This window comes from Erythrolamprus reginae, chromosome 6 (genome assembly GCF_031021105.1).
Source record: "Erythrolamprus reginae isolate rEryReg1 chromosome 6, rEryReg1.hap1, whole genome shotgun sequence".
In the NCBI taxonomy this organism is placed as follows: domain Eukaryota; kingdom Metazoa; phylum Chordata; class Lepidosauria; order Squamata; family Dipsadidae; genus Erythrolamprus; species Erythrolamprus reginae.
The window spans coordinates 22,649,058-22,665,905 of NC_091955.1; the positions used below are offsets into that span (position 1 = coordinate 22,649,058).

General features: G+C 40.9%; 1 protein-coding gene across 2 annotated transcripts in view; it reads right to left on the bottom strand.

Moving 5' to 3' along the window:
- Positions 1 to 16,848, bottom strand: part of IL17REL (interleukin 17 receptor E like) — a 94,832-nt gene that overhangs the window by 53,713 nt on the left and 24,271 nt on the right. For both annotated transcript variants that reach the window (XM_070755381.1, XM_070755379.1), the window contains exons 2-4: positions 14,507 to 14,534; positions 4,602 to 4,751; positions 1,695 to 1,804 (exon numbers count right to left, since the gene is read on the bottom strand). In XM_070755381.1, the coding sequence (XP_070611482.1) occupies positions 1,695 to 1,804; positions 4,602 to 4,751; positions 14,507 to 14,534 (288 nt within the window). The remainder of the gene's footprint in view (positions 1 to 1,694; positions 1,805 to 4,601; positions 4,752 to 14,506; positions 14,535 to 16,848) is intronic.

A 16,848-nucleotide genomic window follows, 5' to 3' on the forward strand; every position in this document is an offset into this window, starting at 1 on the left:
CAACCATTGCAGCTTGTGTAAAGATGGCATATCTAGGTATACCCATTATTGCACACGCCACTGCATTTTGCACCAGCTGAAGTCTCCGAACACTCTTCAAGGGTAAACCCATGTACAGCACATTGTAATAATCATCACCCCCCTGCCAAAGGTGAGGTTAGCCCATCCCTGTTAATCTTTCAGAAAATCTCCCAAACGTAACTTTTCCAGCAGCCTCGAACATCCCATGGAAAGCCTGGATAATTATTATGTTGTGCTTAGGTGCATGTTCTCCAGCAATCTTATTATTATTATTATTATTATTATTATTATTATTATTATTATTAATTGGATTTGTATGCCGCCCCTCTCCGTAGACTTGGGGCGGCTAAGAACAATGATAAAAACAGCATGTAACAATCCAATTAATAAAACAACTAAAAACCCTTATTAAAAAACCAAACATACACACAAACGTACCATGCATAACTTGTAATGGCCTAGGGGGAAGGAATATCTTAACTCCCCCATGCCTGGCAGCTTAAGTGAGTCTTGAGTAGTTTACGAAAGACAGGGAGGGTGGGGGCAGTTCTAATCTCTGGGGGGATTTGGTTCCAGAGGGCCGGGGCCACCACAGAGAAGGCTCTTCCCCTGGGGCCCGCCAAACAACATTGTTTGGTCGACGGGACCCGGAGAAGGCCAACTCTGTGGGACCTTATCGGTCGCTGGGATTCGTGCGGTAGCAGGCGGTTCCAGAGGTAATCTGGTCCAATGCCATGTAGGGCTTTAAAGGTCATGACCAACACTTTGAATTGTGACCGGAAACTGATCAGCAGCCAATGCAAGCCATGGAGTGTTGAAGAAACGTGGGCGAATCTTGGAAGCCCCACAACTGCTTTCGCGGGTGCGTTTTGCAAGATCTGAAGTTTCCGAACACTTTTCAAAGGTAGCTTTTAAGTCTTGCTTTTATTTATGTTTTAAGCTTTTTAAAATAGCTATAACATTGTTTTAAGTGTGGGTTGTATGCTGCCCTAAATCACATTCATTGAAATGAGCTGCCATATCAATTTATTAAGCACATTGTCAAGGTTCCAAGTAATAACTCCATAAAACACAGAACACCCAGGCCGGCAAGTTTCCTCAAAGAACAATTTTATTGGAGATATCATATTGAACTCTGATTTTTCTGCAGTCTCAGTGATAGCTGACAAAAAAATAATAAGAGGATGGTCTGGAAGGGAAGATCCACAAACCTTCCCATTTGTAATGGTCTGTAGGGATGACCTTGGAAGATAGAAGGAAGAGTCACAACCTAGACAACAGTCAAATAAGAGAAATCTGAGTTCAAAGGAGGTATGCGGATAGACAAAAGGGACTCACTTTAGTATTTGGAAGAATAAAAGTAAAAGGTAATTATAGACCTGCAAGATTCTGTTGGTGTAACCTTCAAATAAAGATAATTTGAGTACTCATGATTGATTTTTTTTTTGTTTGAACTACCTCAAAAGACGGACTATCCAACTCTGTTCTGTAAATAACTTCATAGCACTATAAAATGAGAAAGTGGGAACACCATATTTACCTCTGAATATATAACTTTGCCCTATCAGCTTAAAAGAAAAGAATCACTTATACTGAAAGACATATATCACCTGCTTCCTAGACTATTTAAATTTAGGTTTAATAAAATGACAGAAACAACTGAAATCTTTTACCTTATTTCCCTCAGGATAGGCACTTTGCCCCCTGGAAATCTTCACCTTCACACACTTGGTTTTTTGCGTAAACATCAGAAAATAACAAATTAAAACACCGGAAGTATTTTCTGAAAATAATGTAGAAATAAATGCAAATTCAGAATTTAAAGAAACAAACTTTGAGGAGAAGGAATTATTACTCACTTACAATAGAATATTATGAAAGTGAAGGAATGAATAAAAAACCCTCTGAAACAAATAATATAACTTTTAAAACCTGTAGGCTAATCAAAGATGAGCACTTCACTTATGAAAGTTGAAATGCTCCTCAATCAAAGTTCTACCAAATAAAATGTAGTAGAAAACAGCAATGGGTTCAATTTTTAATTCTACTTTCATGGAGCTAAAGTTTATTAGTAGCCAATCTCTGTAAATGCCAATCCAGTTTGATGAAATCCATTAAGGTCAACATGGATTAGACAGGTGATTCTCCTACTTTCATATTTCCTTTATCTCCACTAAATTCTTTGCTAGAGAAAGTATTTTCATAGATTTCTATATGGAATCATGTTATCTTCATGAAACTGGGAATATTGATATACTGCTATTTTCTTTGATACAGCTATCTTTTTAAATTTCTTTCTGGTTGCATCCATTTAAATTTAATTTGTAATTTCTTAATGGCATTTGGAGGCATCTTAAGAATCCAGGGAATATTCTCCCATTGTACTGAGCTGAAACCCGTAATGTTGAACTTCCCATTGTTTTAAATTGCCTTAGTATATACTGATGTGACCACAGGATGGCGGCAAACAATACAACAATTCCCATCCTTTTGCTGCTATCTAGTGTATACAAGCTCTGGGTACCAGAACAAGTATGCACTCTCAGTTGGAATCACCATGTCTTTACCTTTTTAAAAAGTAATTGTGATTGTAAAGAGCCAGGGTGGCGTAGTGGTTAGAGTGCAGCACTGCAGGCTGCTTCAGCTAACTGCTAGCTGTAGTTCAGCAGTTCCTATCTCTCCACTGGCTCAAGGTTGACTCAGCCTTCCAACCTTCCGAGATGGGTAAAATGAGGACCCAGATTGTTGGGGGCAATATGATGATTCTATAAACTGCTTAGAGAGAGCTGTAAAAGCACTATGAAGCAGTATATCAATCTAAATGCTATTGCTATTGATGGGAGCCCTGTCCTAAAGGATTTCAATGGGCGAACCCGTTGAAGTTCGGGTTTGGTGGGTTTGGCTAAACTTGACGTCGGATTTCGGGTTCGGGCCCCTGAACTCGAACCCAAACCCGAACCCGAACCCAACACCTCTGGCCCAGCGGGAGGTGAAGCACTGGGGGGGAGGTCAGGTTCCGGGTCTGGAGTCGCCCCTCCTGCCCCCCCAAGCCGAATCAGCGGCTTGAGCCTCAGAGCCCTCCCCACATCCCCCTCCCGCCCACAACCTGCTTGAAGCTGCCAGCTGGGATCCTGAATAGCATGCCAGCAGAACTGCCTCCCCACCCCTCTGGCCCGGCGAAGCCCTGGGAGGGAGGTCAGTCTCCAATCCCCAGGAGCTCAGCGGGGAGAAAGTCCTGACATTGTGCCACCCTGTCTTTGCAGCCAGCAGGAGAGCCGCGGTGAAACAAGTGACATGGCTCCTAAGCGGGCTCCAGGGTCAGGTGCGGCTCTTATCCACCACCCCCGGCGGGGGAGCCAAGCAAATGGGAAATGGCATTCCGTGCCCCCTTTTGATTGCGCCCCCCCAGTCTGTGGGAAATCCACACCTCCCCTCGCTCTTTGTGCTCCGAAGGTCCGGATTCCCTCCACCCTTTTAAAGCCCTTCAGGGGCGGAGCCCTCCCTGTCTCTCCCTCCCACCCACAACCCGCTTGAAGCTGCCAGCCGGGATCCTGAATAGCCGGCATGTGCAGAGCGCCTCACCCCCCTACCCCCCACTGCTGCTATAGTATTGCGGTGTTCAATCGAACGCCAAACCTGAACAGGGACTTCTGGAAAAGTCCGGGATCGGGATCGGTATACCAAACCCGGCCAAGTTCAGCACGGACCCGAACTATGCATGTTCGGTTCGCCCAACACTACTCAGGACCCAAAGAACACTCTGGATTTCCCCTTCTCTCATATGCAATAATTCTCCAGGAAAGACATGAATTCTCTCTAGAGAACTGAAAGTTGAGCTGGTGTTTTCTGCACATGCTCTTCCACTGAACAAGATCCCTCAGTTATTGTTGTGGTTAGCTCTGGCCCAGCTCCTGCCCCAAGCAATGTGGAGGTGGAGGTGGGGGAGACATCCACATGCCGCAGGCCTGTTTTGCTTCCAGTAGAATCTGTCTCCTCTGACCAAGGAAGCGTGAGTGACAGGGAAGAGGGGAGTTTGGCAGACAGCCCACGAGGAGATCAATCATCTGTATCATCCCTGGATTCTGAACAAGAATTAATGACACATCCACGCATGCGTAGAGTGATGCATAGGAGACATCAACTGAAGGATTATTACAAGAGAAAATGAGGCCACCTGTAGCTGGGTGGGGCTGCTGTAATTAGTGCTACAGATAAAAGTGCATCCTGGTGTGTTAGCCTCATGGCAGTTTATCTGATTCATTGTTTCGTCAAGATCGTGGTTTTTTGCTGTTCAGAATTGTGTGTGTGGACTCTCTGGACTTTAGAATTGGACTCAATTTCCCAGTTATTGGGTGAGCAATTGGATTGCATTTCACCTGTGCCTTGTGTGTACCAGAAAATCCCTTTGACATTTAAAAAGGGATCTGTTTCTGTTTTTCTGTTTATAAAAACTTTTGGGTTTTCCTTTTATCGTGTGGTGTGTGTCTTCCTGGACTAATTACCCTGTAATTACGGGTGGTTGAAACACCCCGGCAGAACAAGTCATTATCCACATTTCCCTATGAAATCTTCTGATTTACCATTAAGTTGAAGAGTTGCCTTGACACTTAAGTAGAGAGAGCAACGCCTGTGATCTTCACACTTCATTGTAGTCCCAAGCTTCATGTTTTTAAGATTGACTGGAGTAAGGGAGTCCGGCGGAAGATGGCAGAAACTGTTCATAGCCTCCACTGTAAAGGTAACAAATATATGTGTATATGTGCCTCTGTCTAAAAAAACCAACTTGAAATAGCTCGATAATATCTTAAACCATTAAAGAAAAACTCAGTAGATGTCTCTATGTTTATCCCTCATATCCTAGGAAGGTAGCAAAGACATTCACTAATCAAACAATGCAGTATAGACATACACTTCAGTCACATCTTCTAAAAACAATGGTAAATGTTTCCCCTGTCCAGCCAATTCTGACTCAAGGGAGCTAGTTGTATAATCCATCAGTACATATGGTACTTTAACACAAAGGAGGATTTTGGATCAATCAAGAGTCTTCTCTTGTAGGAAGAAACTATACGTTCATGTCTTGGACCAGTTTAGGTTCTGACCAAATGTGACAGTACTGAGGAAAATGACTAGTCCGTGCATTACCTACAGGACAAAACCTACTGCCCATGCAATACAAGTGTTTATGTTACTCCAAAACATTCTCGACTCTCGGCAATTTGTCTGCCTGGACAAATCTTTGCAGTTATATTGGTTACATTTTCAGAAGCAATTTATTATTACCTCTCTCTTCTGAGAGAGAGACAAAAACTAACCTAAAATTATCCAGATGGCTTCAATTCAATTCAATTCAATTTATTAGATTTGTATGCCGCCCCTCTCCGAAGACTCAGGGCGGCTCACAACAGTAATAAAAACAGTATAGCAATGGAACAAATCTAATAATAAAATATATAAAAACCTCAACAATTAAAAACCATACAGCACATACACATCAAACATGAAATATAATAAGCCTGGGGGAGATGTCTTAGTTCCCCCATGACTGGCGATATAGGTGGGTCTTAAGTGACTTGCGAAAGACAAGGAGGGTGGGGGCCATTCTAATCTCCGGGGGAAGTTGATTCCAGAGGGCCAGGGCTGCCACAGAGAAGGCTCTTCCCCTGGGGTCCGCCAAATGACATTGTTTAGTCGACGGGACCCGGAGAAGGCCAACTCTGTGGGACCTTATCGGCCGCTGGGATTCGTGCGGTAGAAGGCGGTTCCGGAGGTATTCTGGTCCAGTACCATGTAGGGCTTTAAAGGTCATTACCAACACTTTGAATTGTGATGGGAAACTGATCGGCAGCCAGTGCAGGCCACGGAGTGTTGTAGAAACGTGGGCGAATCTAGGAAGCTTCATTCCTACATGAGGACTGGAACAAGTAATGGTTTCTAGTCTGATGCCTTTAACCATTACATCAATCAAACTCTTAATTGTTTAATTTATGTACTCTTAAGTTGTTCAATTGACTTGCAAATAAAAGACACGTTTGGTTAAATACTTCCTCTCCCTCACCACTACCACCCAAAATGAATAACCAGAGGATCAAATTAGGGTTATGCTACCATTCCATGAATAGAATTGTAGTCCAAAAATAATTTCAAAATATGACTGAGTTGTACAGAAGATTATTTTTATTAGACAATGAACTTATTCTAGACCAGTGTTTCCCAACCTTGACAACTTGAAGATATCTGGACTTCAACTCCCAGAATTCCCCAGCCAGCATTTGCTGGCTGGGGAATTCTGGGATTTGAAGTCCAAATATCTTCAAGTTGCCAAGGTTGGGAAACACTGGTCTAGACATCAAAGCATATTCCCACAATTTAATTAATTATTCTTCTATAGTGGAAAACAAGAATCTTTTCCAATAAAAGCAGATAAAATTCTTGCCGCTATCATCTTAAACGATGCCAGGTCAGTATAATTTGAAGGAGTATGTGCTTTACTAAAGTTTAATGGAAATATCACAAGTTGAAATGAAACTACAATTTTCAAACTTCATTCCATTCTGCAAAGAATTTGCTACGTTAACATTGGATTTGGAAGAAATATCCAATCTGTTCATTTCCATCATTGGGAGGGTGGGGGGAACTCATTTTAGCCATCACCTAGCCTCATTAGCTGGAAAATATATCAATTCTCTTAATATTCTTTTTCCATTGAAATTGCCATTGCTCAATCTCTATAACAATGGAGATGCTATTTAGATCTTGCACCTTCTTACCGTATTTTTCGGAGTATAAGGCGCACCAGAGTATAAGACACACTTTAGTTTGAGGGGGGGGAGAAAAACAAGGAAAAAAGGCCTCTGCCCCCCAGCAATTTGCCAAACAGCAAACAGCATAGATGATATAAACTGTTTGCTGTGTATTTCTGTGCATGTGTGTCTGACCCATAGAAATAGCAAAGAATTGTAACAATGTACATTATGGCAGTATACTAATCCCAGAAAGTTTTCTTAAATGAAATCACACTAACTCCTCCCAATTATTTAAATAGATCTACTACAAACAAGTGAGGGTTTAACTCAGCTGCCTTATCTTGATACTAAAAAAGGATACTGTTACATTTCAGATTATACTTTTACAGATCTTTAAAATTGATGTGGCTTTCTGGAAGTATTCTCTGGTATTTAAAAAAGCCACTCCGAGTCTTTGGAAAGGGGCAGCATACAAATCTAATAAATAATAATAATAAAAGAAGATACAATAGCATCTGGCCTCTTCATATCAATCATTTATTTTAAAAAGCTTCTTCATTTTGCTAAGTTAATAATAAAGCAGTCTTTAAACAATAATTCTAATAATTTGAACATTCTATAGGCTCTAATAGTTATTGACTTATTGCAGCACTTATTGTACCTTCTTGCAGCAAAAAACAAACAGCCAGTTTCAGCACAGTCTGATCCCTCCAGCAATTTGCCTCCATGCAGCTTTAGTTTCACTTTCATTTTAGCAAGTGGGCTTGCCGGCAATTTCAATCCATCAGCTGAGTGTCCAGAGGCAAATAATCAGTGGCTTGTGCTAAGCAGGATCCCCTGCTGTTTGCTGCAAGGAGGTAAATTGCTGGCAGGCAGAGAACAAAGAGTGGAGATGGCTGGGTGGGGCTACATTGGGTGTATAAGATGCAGCCAAGTTTTCACCCTCTTTTGTGGGGTAAAAAGGTCGTCTTATACTCTGAAAAATAGGTAATTATATGTTTAAAAAAACCTATGTCTGTCTCTTTGTCTCTCTCTCTGTCTCAGTCCAAATCCCATTGCTACTGGTTCTCATGTACACACACACACACAACACTTCTACACATGCGTAGAAGCAGCCAGGGCAGGTAAACAGAGCCTCCCACTTCCGCAGTTTCATAGAACCAGACTGCACCTGTAGCATGCCCTCATCACCTCGAGGCTCGACTACTGTAACATTCTCTACATGGGGCTACCTTTGAAGAGTGTTCGGAAACTTCAGATCGTGCAAAATGCAGCTGCGAGAGCAATCATGGGCTTCCCCAGATATGCCCATGTTACTCCAACACTCCGCAGTCTGCACTGGTTGCCGATCAGTTTCCGGTCACAATTCAAAGTGTTGGTCATCAACTATAAAGCCCTTCATGGCACCGGACCAGGATATCTACGAGACCGCCTTCTGCTGCACGAATCCCAGTGACCGGTTAGGTCCCACAGAGTTGGTCTCCTCCAGGTACCATCAACTAAACAATGTCGTTTGGCGGGATCCAGGGGAAGAGCCTTCTCTGTGGCAGCTCCGACCCTCTGGAATCAGCTCCCCCCCAGAGATTAGAACTGCCCCCACCCTCCTTGCCTTTCGTAAACTCCTTAAAACCCACCTCTGTCGTCAAGCGTGGGGGAACTGAAATATCTCCCCCTGCCTATGTAGTTTTTTGTGTATGATATGTTTTTATATATTGGGGTTTCTTGTTTTTTAGACGTTTTAAATGTATTATTTTTATTTTAGATTCTAACTATTAGATTTGTAATTATATATTGTTTTTATCATTGCCGTAAGCCGCCCCAAGTCTACGGAGAGGGGCGGCATACAAATCTAATAATAATAATAATAATAATAACAACAACAAAAACAACAACAACCACTATTTGTCTCTCCATCACCCCTTCCTCCTTCCTTCTCCCTCTCTCTCAGAAAAAATAAATTAGTCTCTCCCTCACAGACACGACAGCAGCACTGAAGCTGGACCTAAAGTAGAAGCCACCACAGTCATTCAAAAAGGCTCCCTCGCACCATTTCCCAAGATGCGCATCAGTAGGCAGCATTCTCTTTCTGTTGACAAGCACCTGTGGCCTACTTGAGGCTTCTCCAGATTGCACAAGGACTTTGTTTTTGAAGTAGCTTTGGAGAATGCTGTGAACACTGCACAAAAACAGTCCCTTGGCCTTGCACAATTTTCAGAGACGCAGGAAGCCACACAAGAACATGACCTTCTCACATGACTCCCACTGGGGCCCGGAGGCCACACAAGAGCATATATCATTCCCATGCAGCCTCTGCAGCTTCTAAAGTTTCTGAAAAATGGAATGTGCTTTCAAGAATATTCGTCACTGCACTAGGAGACGGTTTATGATCAATAGAGCCCACATTCTACCTTGCTTCGCCACTAATTCCTCTCCACTGATTTTTAGGTGATAGGCATTGGGCAACATCAATCACCTCGAGGATTATTTTCTGGGGGAATAAAGGGGTTGCCCAATAAATTAGTGGGACACACACACACCCTCCAATTCATAGGTCAATACTCCAAGGTTAGCCTTCTGATAAAATCTTTCTGTCCTTCCAATCCCAGCCCCAGTCCCAACTCATACTAGAAAGAGTGATTTATTAATTTATTAGATTTGTATGCCGCCCCTCTCCGTAGACTCGGGGCGGCTAACAACAATAAGGAAACAACTTGTAACAAATCTAATATTTAAAATAATTTTAAAAACCCTTATTTAAAAAACCAAACATACACACAAGCATACGATGCATAAATTGTATAGGCCTAGGGTGAAGGGAATATCTCAGTTATTTATTTATTAATCAGGTTTGTATGCCGCCCGTCTCCGCAGACTCGGGGCAGCTAACAACAATAAAAGATAATGTAAACTGCACGAGTCAAAAAGAGGGCGGGTAAAATATTTACTGACCCCTCACATCCTGGACACAAATTGTTTCAACTCCTACCCTCAAAACGTCGCTACAGAGCACTGCACACCAAGACAACTAGACACAAGAACAGTTTTTTACCGAACGCCATCACTCTACTAAACAAATAATTCCCTCAACACTGTCAGACTTTCTACTAAATCTGCACTTCTATTCTACTAGTTTTTCTCATCATTCCTATCACCCATTTCCTCCCATGTTAACTGTATGACTGTAACTTGTTGCGTATATCCTAAGATTTTTATTAATATTGCTTCTTCATTGCTTATTTGACCCCTATGACAATCATTAAGTGTTGTACCACATGATTCTTGACAAATGTATATTTTATTTTATGTATGTTGAGAGCATATGCACCAAGACAAATTCCTTGTGTGTCCAATCACTCTTGGCCAATAAAAATTCTATTCTATTCATTCTATTCTAAACAAATCTAAAATTAAAAATAATCTAAGAAACCCCAATTTAAAGAACCAATCATACATACAAACATACCATGTATAAATTCTATAAGCCTAAGGGGAAGGGAAAATTTCAATTCCCCCATCCCTGACGACAGAGGTGGGTTTTGAGGAGCTTACGAAAGGCAAGGAGGGTGGGGGCAACTCTGATATCCGGGGGGAGTTGGTTCCAGAGGGTCGGGGCTGCCACAGAGAAGGCTCTTCCCCTGGGTCCCGCCAGACGACATTGTTTAGTCGACGGGACCCGGAGAAGGCCAACTCTGTGGGACCTAACTGGTCGCTGGGATTCGTGCGGCAGAAGGCAGTCCAGGAGATATTCTGGTCTGATGCCATGAAGGGCTTTATAGGTCTGACGACAAAGGTGGGTTTTAGGGGGCTTACGAAAGGCGATGGCTGCAAGCAGTGCCCATTAAAGAGGAAATGAAGTCAGGGAATCTGCCAATCCCTTTCCTTAATATCAAATAGGTGTAGAAGGCACCGTTGGCTGGCCTCATCATTGAGACAGAAAATGACTTAGAAATGGAGATAAAGAAGCTTGTGCCAAATACTTTTCTGCTGACTCAAGGACTATAGCAATGCACATTCAAGTGGCCATAAGCAGAGAGATAATAAAGAAACCTCTGAAAATAAGAGTGAAGGGTATAATAAAAGCTGAAATACAACTTACTGTAATAAAAACACAGAGAAGCCATGCTGCGAACAATCTTTAACAAGATTTGATTGTTTATATAATGCTTTTATGTAGGTATCTTTAGTCACTTGATACCCCATACCTTTATTGTTCTGATGTTTAATGCTTTTAGTGGCTTTTAATTATTGTATACCATCTAGAGTCACCTCCAGGAGAGATGGACGGCATGATAGATAGATAGATAGATAGATAGATAGATAGATAGATAGATAGATAGATAGATAGATAGATAGATAGATAGATAGATAGATGAGAGAGGCAAGATAGATAGATAGATAGATAGATAGAGAGAGAGAGAGAGAGAGAGAGAGAGAGAGAGACAGAGACAGAGACAGAGACAGAGAGATATGAGAGAGGCAATGGATAGATTGGGTGGATGATAGAGATGGATGTATGGATAGAGATAGATAGATAGATAGATAGATAGATAGATAGATAGATAGATAGATGAGAGAGGCAAGATAGATAGATAGAGAGAGAGAGAGAGAGACAGAGACAGAGACAGAGACAGAGACAGAGAGATATGAGAGAGGCAATGGATAGATTGGGTGGATGATAGAGATGGATGTATGGATAGAGATAGATAGATAGATAGATAGATAGATAGATAGATAGATAGATAGATATATAGATAGATAGATAGATAGATAGATGAGAGAGGCAAGATAGATATATATATAGATAGATAGATAGATAGATAGATAGATAGATAGATAGATAGATAGATAGATAGATAGATAGATAGAGAGATAGAGAGATAGAGAGATATGAGAGAGGCAATGGATAGATTGGATGGATGATAGAGATGGATGTATGGATATAGATAGATAGATAGATAGATAGATAGATAGATAGATAGATAGATAGATAGATGAGAGAGGCAAGAGAGAGAGAGAGAGAGAGAGAGAGAGAGATGAGAGAGGCAATGGATAGATTGGATGGATGATAGAGATGGATGTATGGATAGAGATAGATAGATAGATAGATAGATAGATAGATAGATAGATAGATAGATAGATAGATAAAATGCTTGAATAATATACCTAGCACACCACAGTCCAGATGAAGAAAAGGAAAGTACAGTGGTATCTCTACCTAAGAATGCCTCTACTTACAAACTTTTCTGTTTGCCTCTTCTCAAGAACCATTTTCCACTTACAAACCTGAGCCTCTGAAACTGTAACCGGAAAAGGCAGGAAGAAGCCTCCGTGGGGCCTCTCTAGGAATCTCCTGGGAGGAAACAGGGCCTCCACCCTCCCTGTGGTTTCCCCAATCGCACACATTATTTGCTTTTACATTGATTCCTATGGGAAAATTTGCTTCTTCTTACAAACTTTTCTACTTAAGAACCTGGTCACGGAATGAATTAAGTTCGTAAGTAAAGGTGCCACTGTATATTCCTTCTGGAATATACTAGGCAGAATACCAGATCTACTGCGGATAGACCAGGAGATAGATTAGTTTGGTCTAGTGGTTAAGGCATCAGGCTAGAAACTGGAAGACTGTAAATTCTAATGCTGCCTCTTGGGCTTGAAAATCAACTGCGTAATTTTGAACCAGTCCCTCTCTCGCAGCCAATCTACTTCACTGAGTTGTGTTACGGGGAAAATAGTAGAAAGAAATATTACGCATATTTGTCACCTTATTTATAAAAATAATAAAGGTAAGATAAAATGAATAAATAAATAATAATAAATAAAAAATCTTAAGTAATCTAGAGTAATGATAGCCATTGAAGATACGCTCATGCAAACAATCAAAAGCATATCACCTCACCTACTTTAGAAGACAGGTGAGCCAAATCATTATAGATTGCATCCAAATTGAATATTTAGCCTATAACAAGTATTATAGGCAACTGGATTTGGAACACACAAAACATCCAATAGCTTGATTGCTAAGGCAATGTCAGTATTTACAATTCAGTAACTATTCTACATTGCTAGTGTTCAAAAACTCTGTTTCATGATTTTGATAGCTATTTATACATTAATTTACACATCCAGAAAACTTGGTGTAGAAAAACCACCAATGATATATGACAAATGAATATGCCCATGATTACTCATTTGTTGTACTTGTGTAGGTACTGATATTTTCTTTGAGCGACGGTGGGAGACAAAATCAAAATATTTGAGTACAAAGAACGATGATACATTTTTTATTCTGAGAATCTAAGCCTATTTTTTTTAAATAATTCTTGTTAAAAACAAACATACTATTTTGGTCATTCACAGAAAAGCTTGTATCTTGGCATGACCCAAGACATTTGAAGATGAATAACAAGGTCTTCAAATAGGAATAATTTTTTTAAAGGCCATGTTTTTCAAAGTATAAGATGCTCCGGAATATAAGATGCATATTAGTTTTGGGGAGGAAAACAAGAAAAAAATCTGCCTCTGTCTACTAGCATTGGTTGCCGATCAATTTCTGGTCATAATTCAAAGTGTTGGTTATGACCTATAAAGCCCTTCATAGCATCGGACCAGAATATCTCCGGGACCGCCTTCTGCCGCACAAATCCCAGCGACCGGTTAAGTCCCACAGAGTTGGCCTTCTCCGGGTCCCGTCGACTAAACAATGTCGTTTGGCGGGACCCAAGAGAAGAGCCTTCTCTGTGGCGGCCCTGACCCTCTGGAACCAACTTCCCATGGAGATCAAAACTGCCCCCACCCTCCTTGCCTTTCATAAAGTTCTTAAGACCCATCCCTGCCGTCAGGCATGGGGGAACTGAGACATCTCCCCCAGGCCTATACAGTTTATACATGGTATGTTTGTGTGTATGTTTGCTTTTAATAAGGGGTTTTTAGTGTTTTTTAAATTATTAGATTTGTTCTTACATTGTCTTTGTTATTGTTGTGAGCCGCCCTGAGTCTACGGAGAGGGGCGGCATACAAATCTAATAAATAATAATAATAATCCATCAGTATTTATCTGGCTAGTGTCCTGGCAGCAAACAGTAAACAGCCTGGTCAGGTTCAGCACGTTATCGCAGCCTGATTCAGCCTGAGCAGCTGATTGGCAGTTGGATTGGCCTCCCAGAATATTGCCAATCAGCTGTTCAAGGCTACAGGGATCGCCACAGTGCATTGCCGCCTGTGAGTGTCGCATTTTTGGACTCCGCATGTCACATTTTTGGCCAGTTCCAGGCCACTGGGATTGTCCCCACTTCCCATAACCACTGGCTGGAACCGGCTGAAAATGCGATACATTGACGCCAAAAATTGAGAGTGTAAAGGCCGAAAATTTTATGCGCGGAAACCAAAGATTTTATGCGTGGAGGCCAAATATGCAACGTCCAAAGGCAGCAATTTGTAGCAATGCGCTGTGGCAATACTCACAGCCTGCAACAGGTCTAAAATGGAACTTGCGGAGGCCGAAAATATCGTGTGCAGAGGCCAAAAATGACCAAACGGCGTGTACCAGCAGGTAGGTGGGGGCTTTGGCAACATTTGGTGTGTAAGGCCCACCACAATTGTCATCCATTTTTAAGGGGGGGGCATCTTATACTCCAAAAAGTACAGTAATGAGCTTTCAGGCTGACCAGTCATTCAAACGTTTTGCTTTCTTGATCTTAAGAATGAATGAAATATAATAAGAATGAAAATATAATACTTACTAGAAAATTGATGTTTGCAGTGAAATCCCTGTGGAGGAGAAAATTAAAAGATATTAATTTAAATAATATATCTAAGGAATAAAATAAGACAAATAATACTCTCATATAAAAATACATGTTAATTCTTAGAGGTCACTTGAATTATGCGGCTGGAATCCAAAACATAATAGCACCTAAGATTTCAATCCTGGTTAGAAATGCCAAAGAAATTAGCTAAATAAAAGAAAATTAAATTGCTTCTTGTCCCGCCTTTAAGCACTTTGGAAAATAGGTTGACCCCTCTTTTTTGTAGCAGCTACTCAAATCTTGGAACACTGTTATCAAATAGTCCTTCAATTCACTAGACAAGACATACCAAATTCCTGCAACAGTTCTTCATATATTTTGGCCTCCAGCTTCTTAATCACCTTTGTGGGTTTTCTTTGCTTTCTTTCCAGAGTTTCAACATTTTTTATATATATTGTGGCAACAAAAATTGGATGCAATATACCAATATCGCATCTCAGACATTAACACCCTTGAAAATGTCCAAAGATACTTCACCAGAAGAGCCCTTCACTCCTCCACTCGAAACAGAATACTCTATGAGACTAGACTTTCAATCCTGGGCCTAGAAAGTTTAGAACTAAGACGCCTTATTAAACAAGATCTAAGTATTGCCCACAAGATCATATGCGGCAACGTCCTGCCTGTCGGCGACTACTTCAGCTTCAACCACAACAACACAAGAGCACACAACAGATTTAAACTTAATATTAACCGCTCCAAACTTGACTGTAAAAATATGACTTCAGTAACCGAGTTGTCGAAGTGTGGAACTCATTACCAGACACCATAGTGTCATCCCCACACCCCCAACACTTTACCCTTAGATTATCTACTGTTGACCTATCCAGATTCCTAAGAGGTCAGTAAGGGGCGAGTACCAGTGCACTAGAGTGCCTTCCGTCCCCTGTCCTATTGCTCTCCTATATCTCCTATACCTTTCTTCTATTCCTATATCTCTTCTTCTATTCTTTCATTGATATGTTCTATTACTATATCTTATTTTCTATTCTTTCTTAGATATATTTTACTATAAGTATCTCCTCTATAACCTTCATCATGTATTTTACTAACCCTCCTTGTGTATTTGACTAACTAACTAACTAACTGAATGAATGAATGAATGAACGAACGAACGAACGAACGAACGAACGAATGAATGAATGAATGAATGAATGAATGAATGAGTGGTTTTACTAAGGCCTTGTAAAGCAGTACTGACACTTCACATAATGTCGATTCTATCCTTCTGTTAATGCAGCCTAGGAGTGCATTGGCTTTTTTGGTGGCTGCCGCAAACTGCTGGCTCATATTTAAGAGATCCATTAGGACTCCAAAATCCCTCTCAGAGTTATCACACATGCTGCTACTGAGCCAGATGACACCTATTCTATACCTATACATTTGGTTTTTCTTCCCTAAGTGTAAAATCTTACTTTTCTCACCATTGAACTTCATTTTGTTAAATAGGGCCCTGTGTTCAAGTTGGTAAGATCTCTCTGGATCTTGAGCTTATCTTTGGGGGTATCGGCCATATCTACCAGCTTGGTGTTGTCTGCAAATTTAGCAATTTCCCCCTCTATTCCCTCACCTAAATTGCTTATGAAGATTTTGAAAAATACCAGGCCTAAGACAGAACCTTGAGGTACCTCAGTACTTACTTGCCTCCGCATAGAAATAGTTCCATTAAGAACTACATATTGAGTTTGTCAGCATGTTACAAATCCATCTGGTAGTGATGCTGCCTATCCCACAATTTTAGCAATAGCAATCGCATCTCCCCCAGGCTTTTTTATACTTTGTTTTATGTTTGGTATGAATGGGCTGTTTGGGTGATAGGGTTTTATATGTTTTTTAATATTATATTTGTTCCACTGCTATATTGTTTTTATTACTGTTGTGAGCCACCCCGAGTCTTCGGAGAGGGGCGGCATACAAATCTAATAAATAATCATAATAATAATAATTTAGATTTATATACCACTTTAGTGTGCTTTTACAGCCCTCTCTAAGCGGTTTACAGAATCAGCAAATTGTTCCCAACCAATCTGGGCCCTCATTTTACCCACCTCAGAAGGATGGAAGGCTGAGTCAACCTTGAGCCGGTGGTGAGATTTGAACAGCTGAACTACAGCTAGTAGTTAGCTGAAGTAGCCTGCAGTACTGCACTCTAACCACTGCGCAAACCCAGCTCCCTTTTCTAACTTAGTTGTAGCTTACATTATATTAATATTTTATATTATTGTCACTTAGGACTCTAAGTTACCTATGACCAGTCCTCACACTTACAAACATGA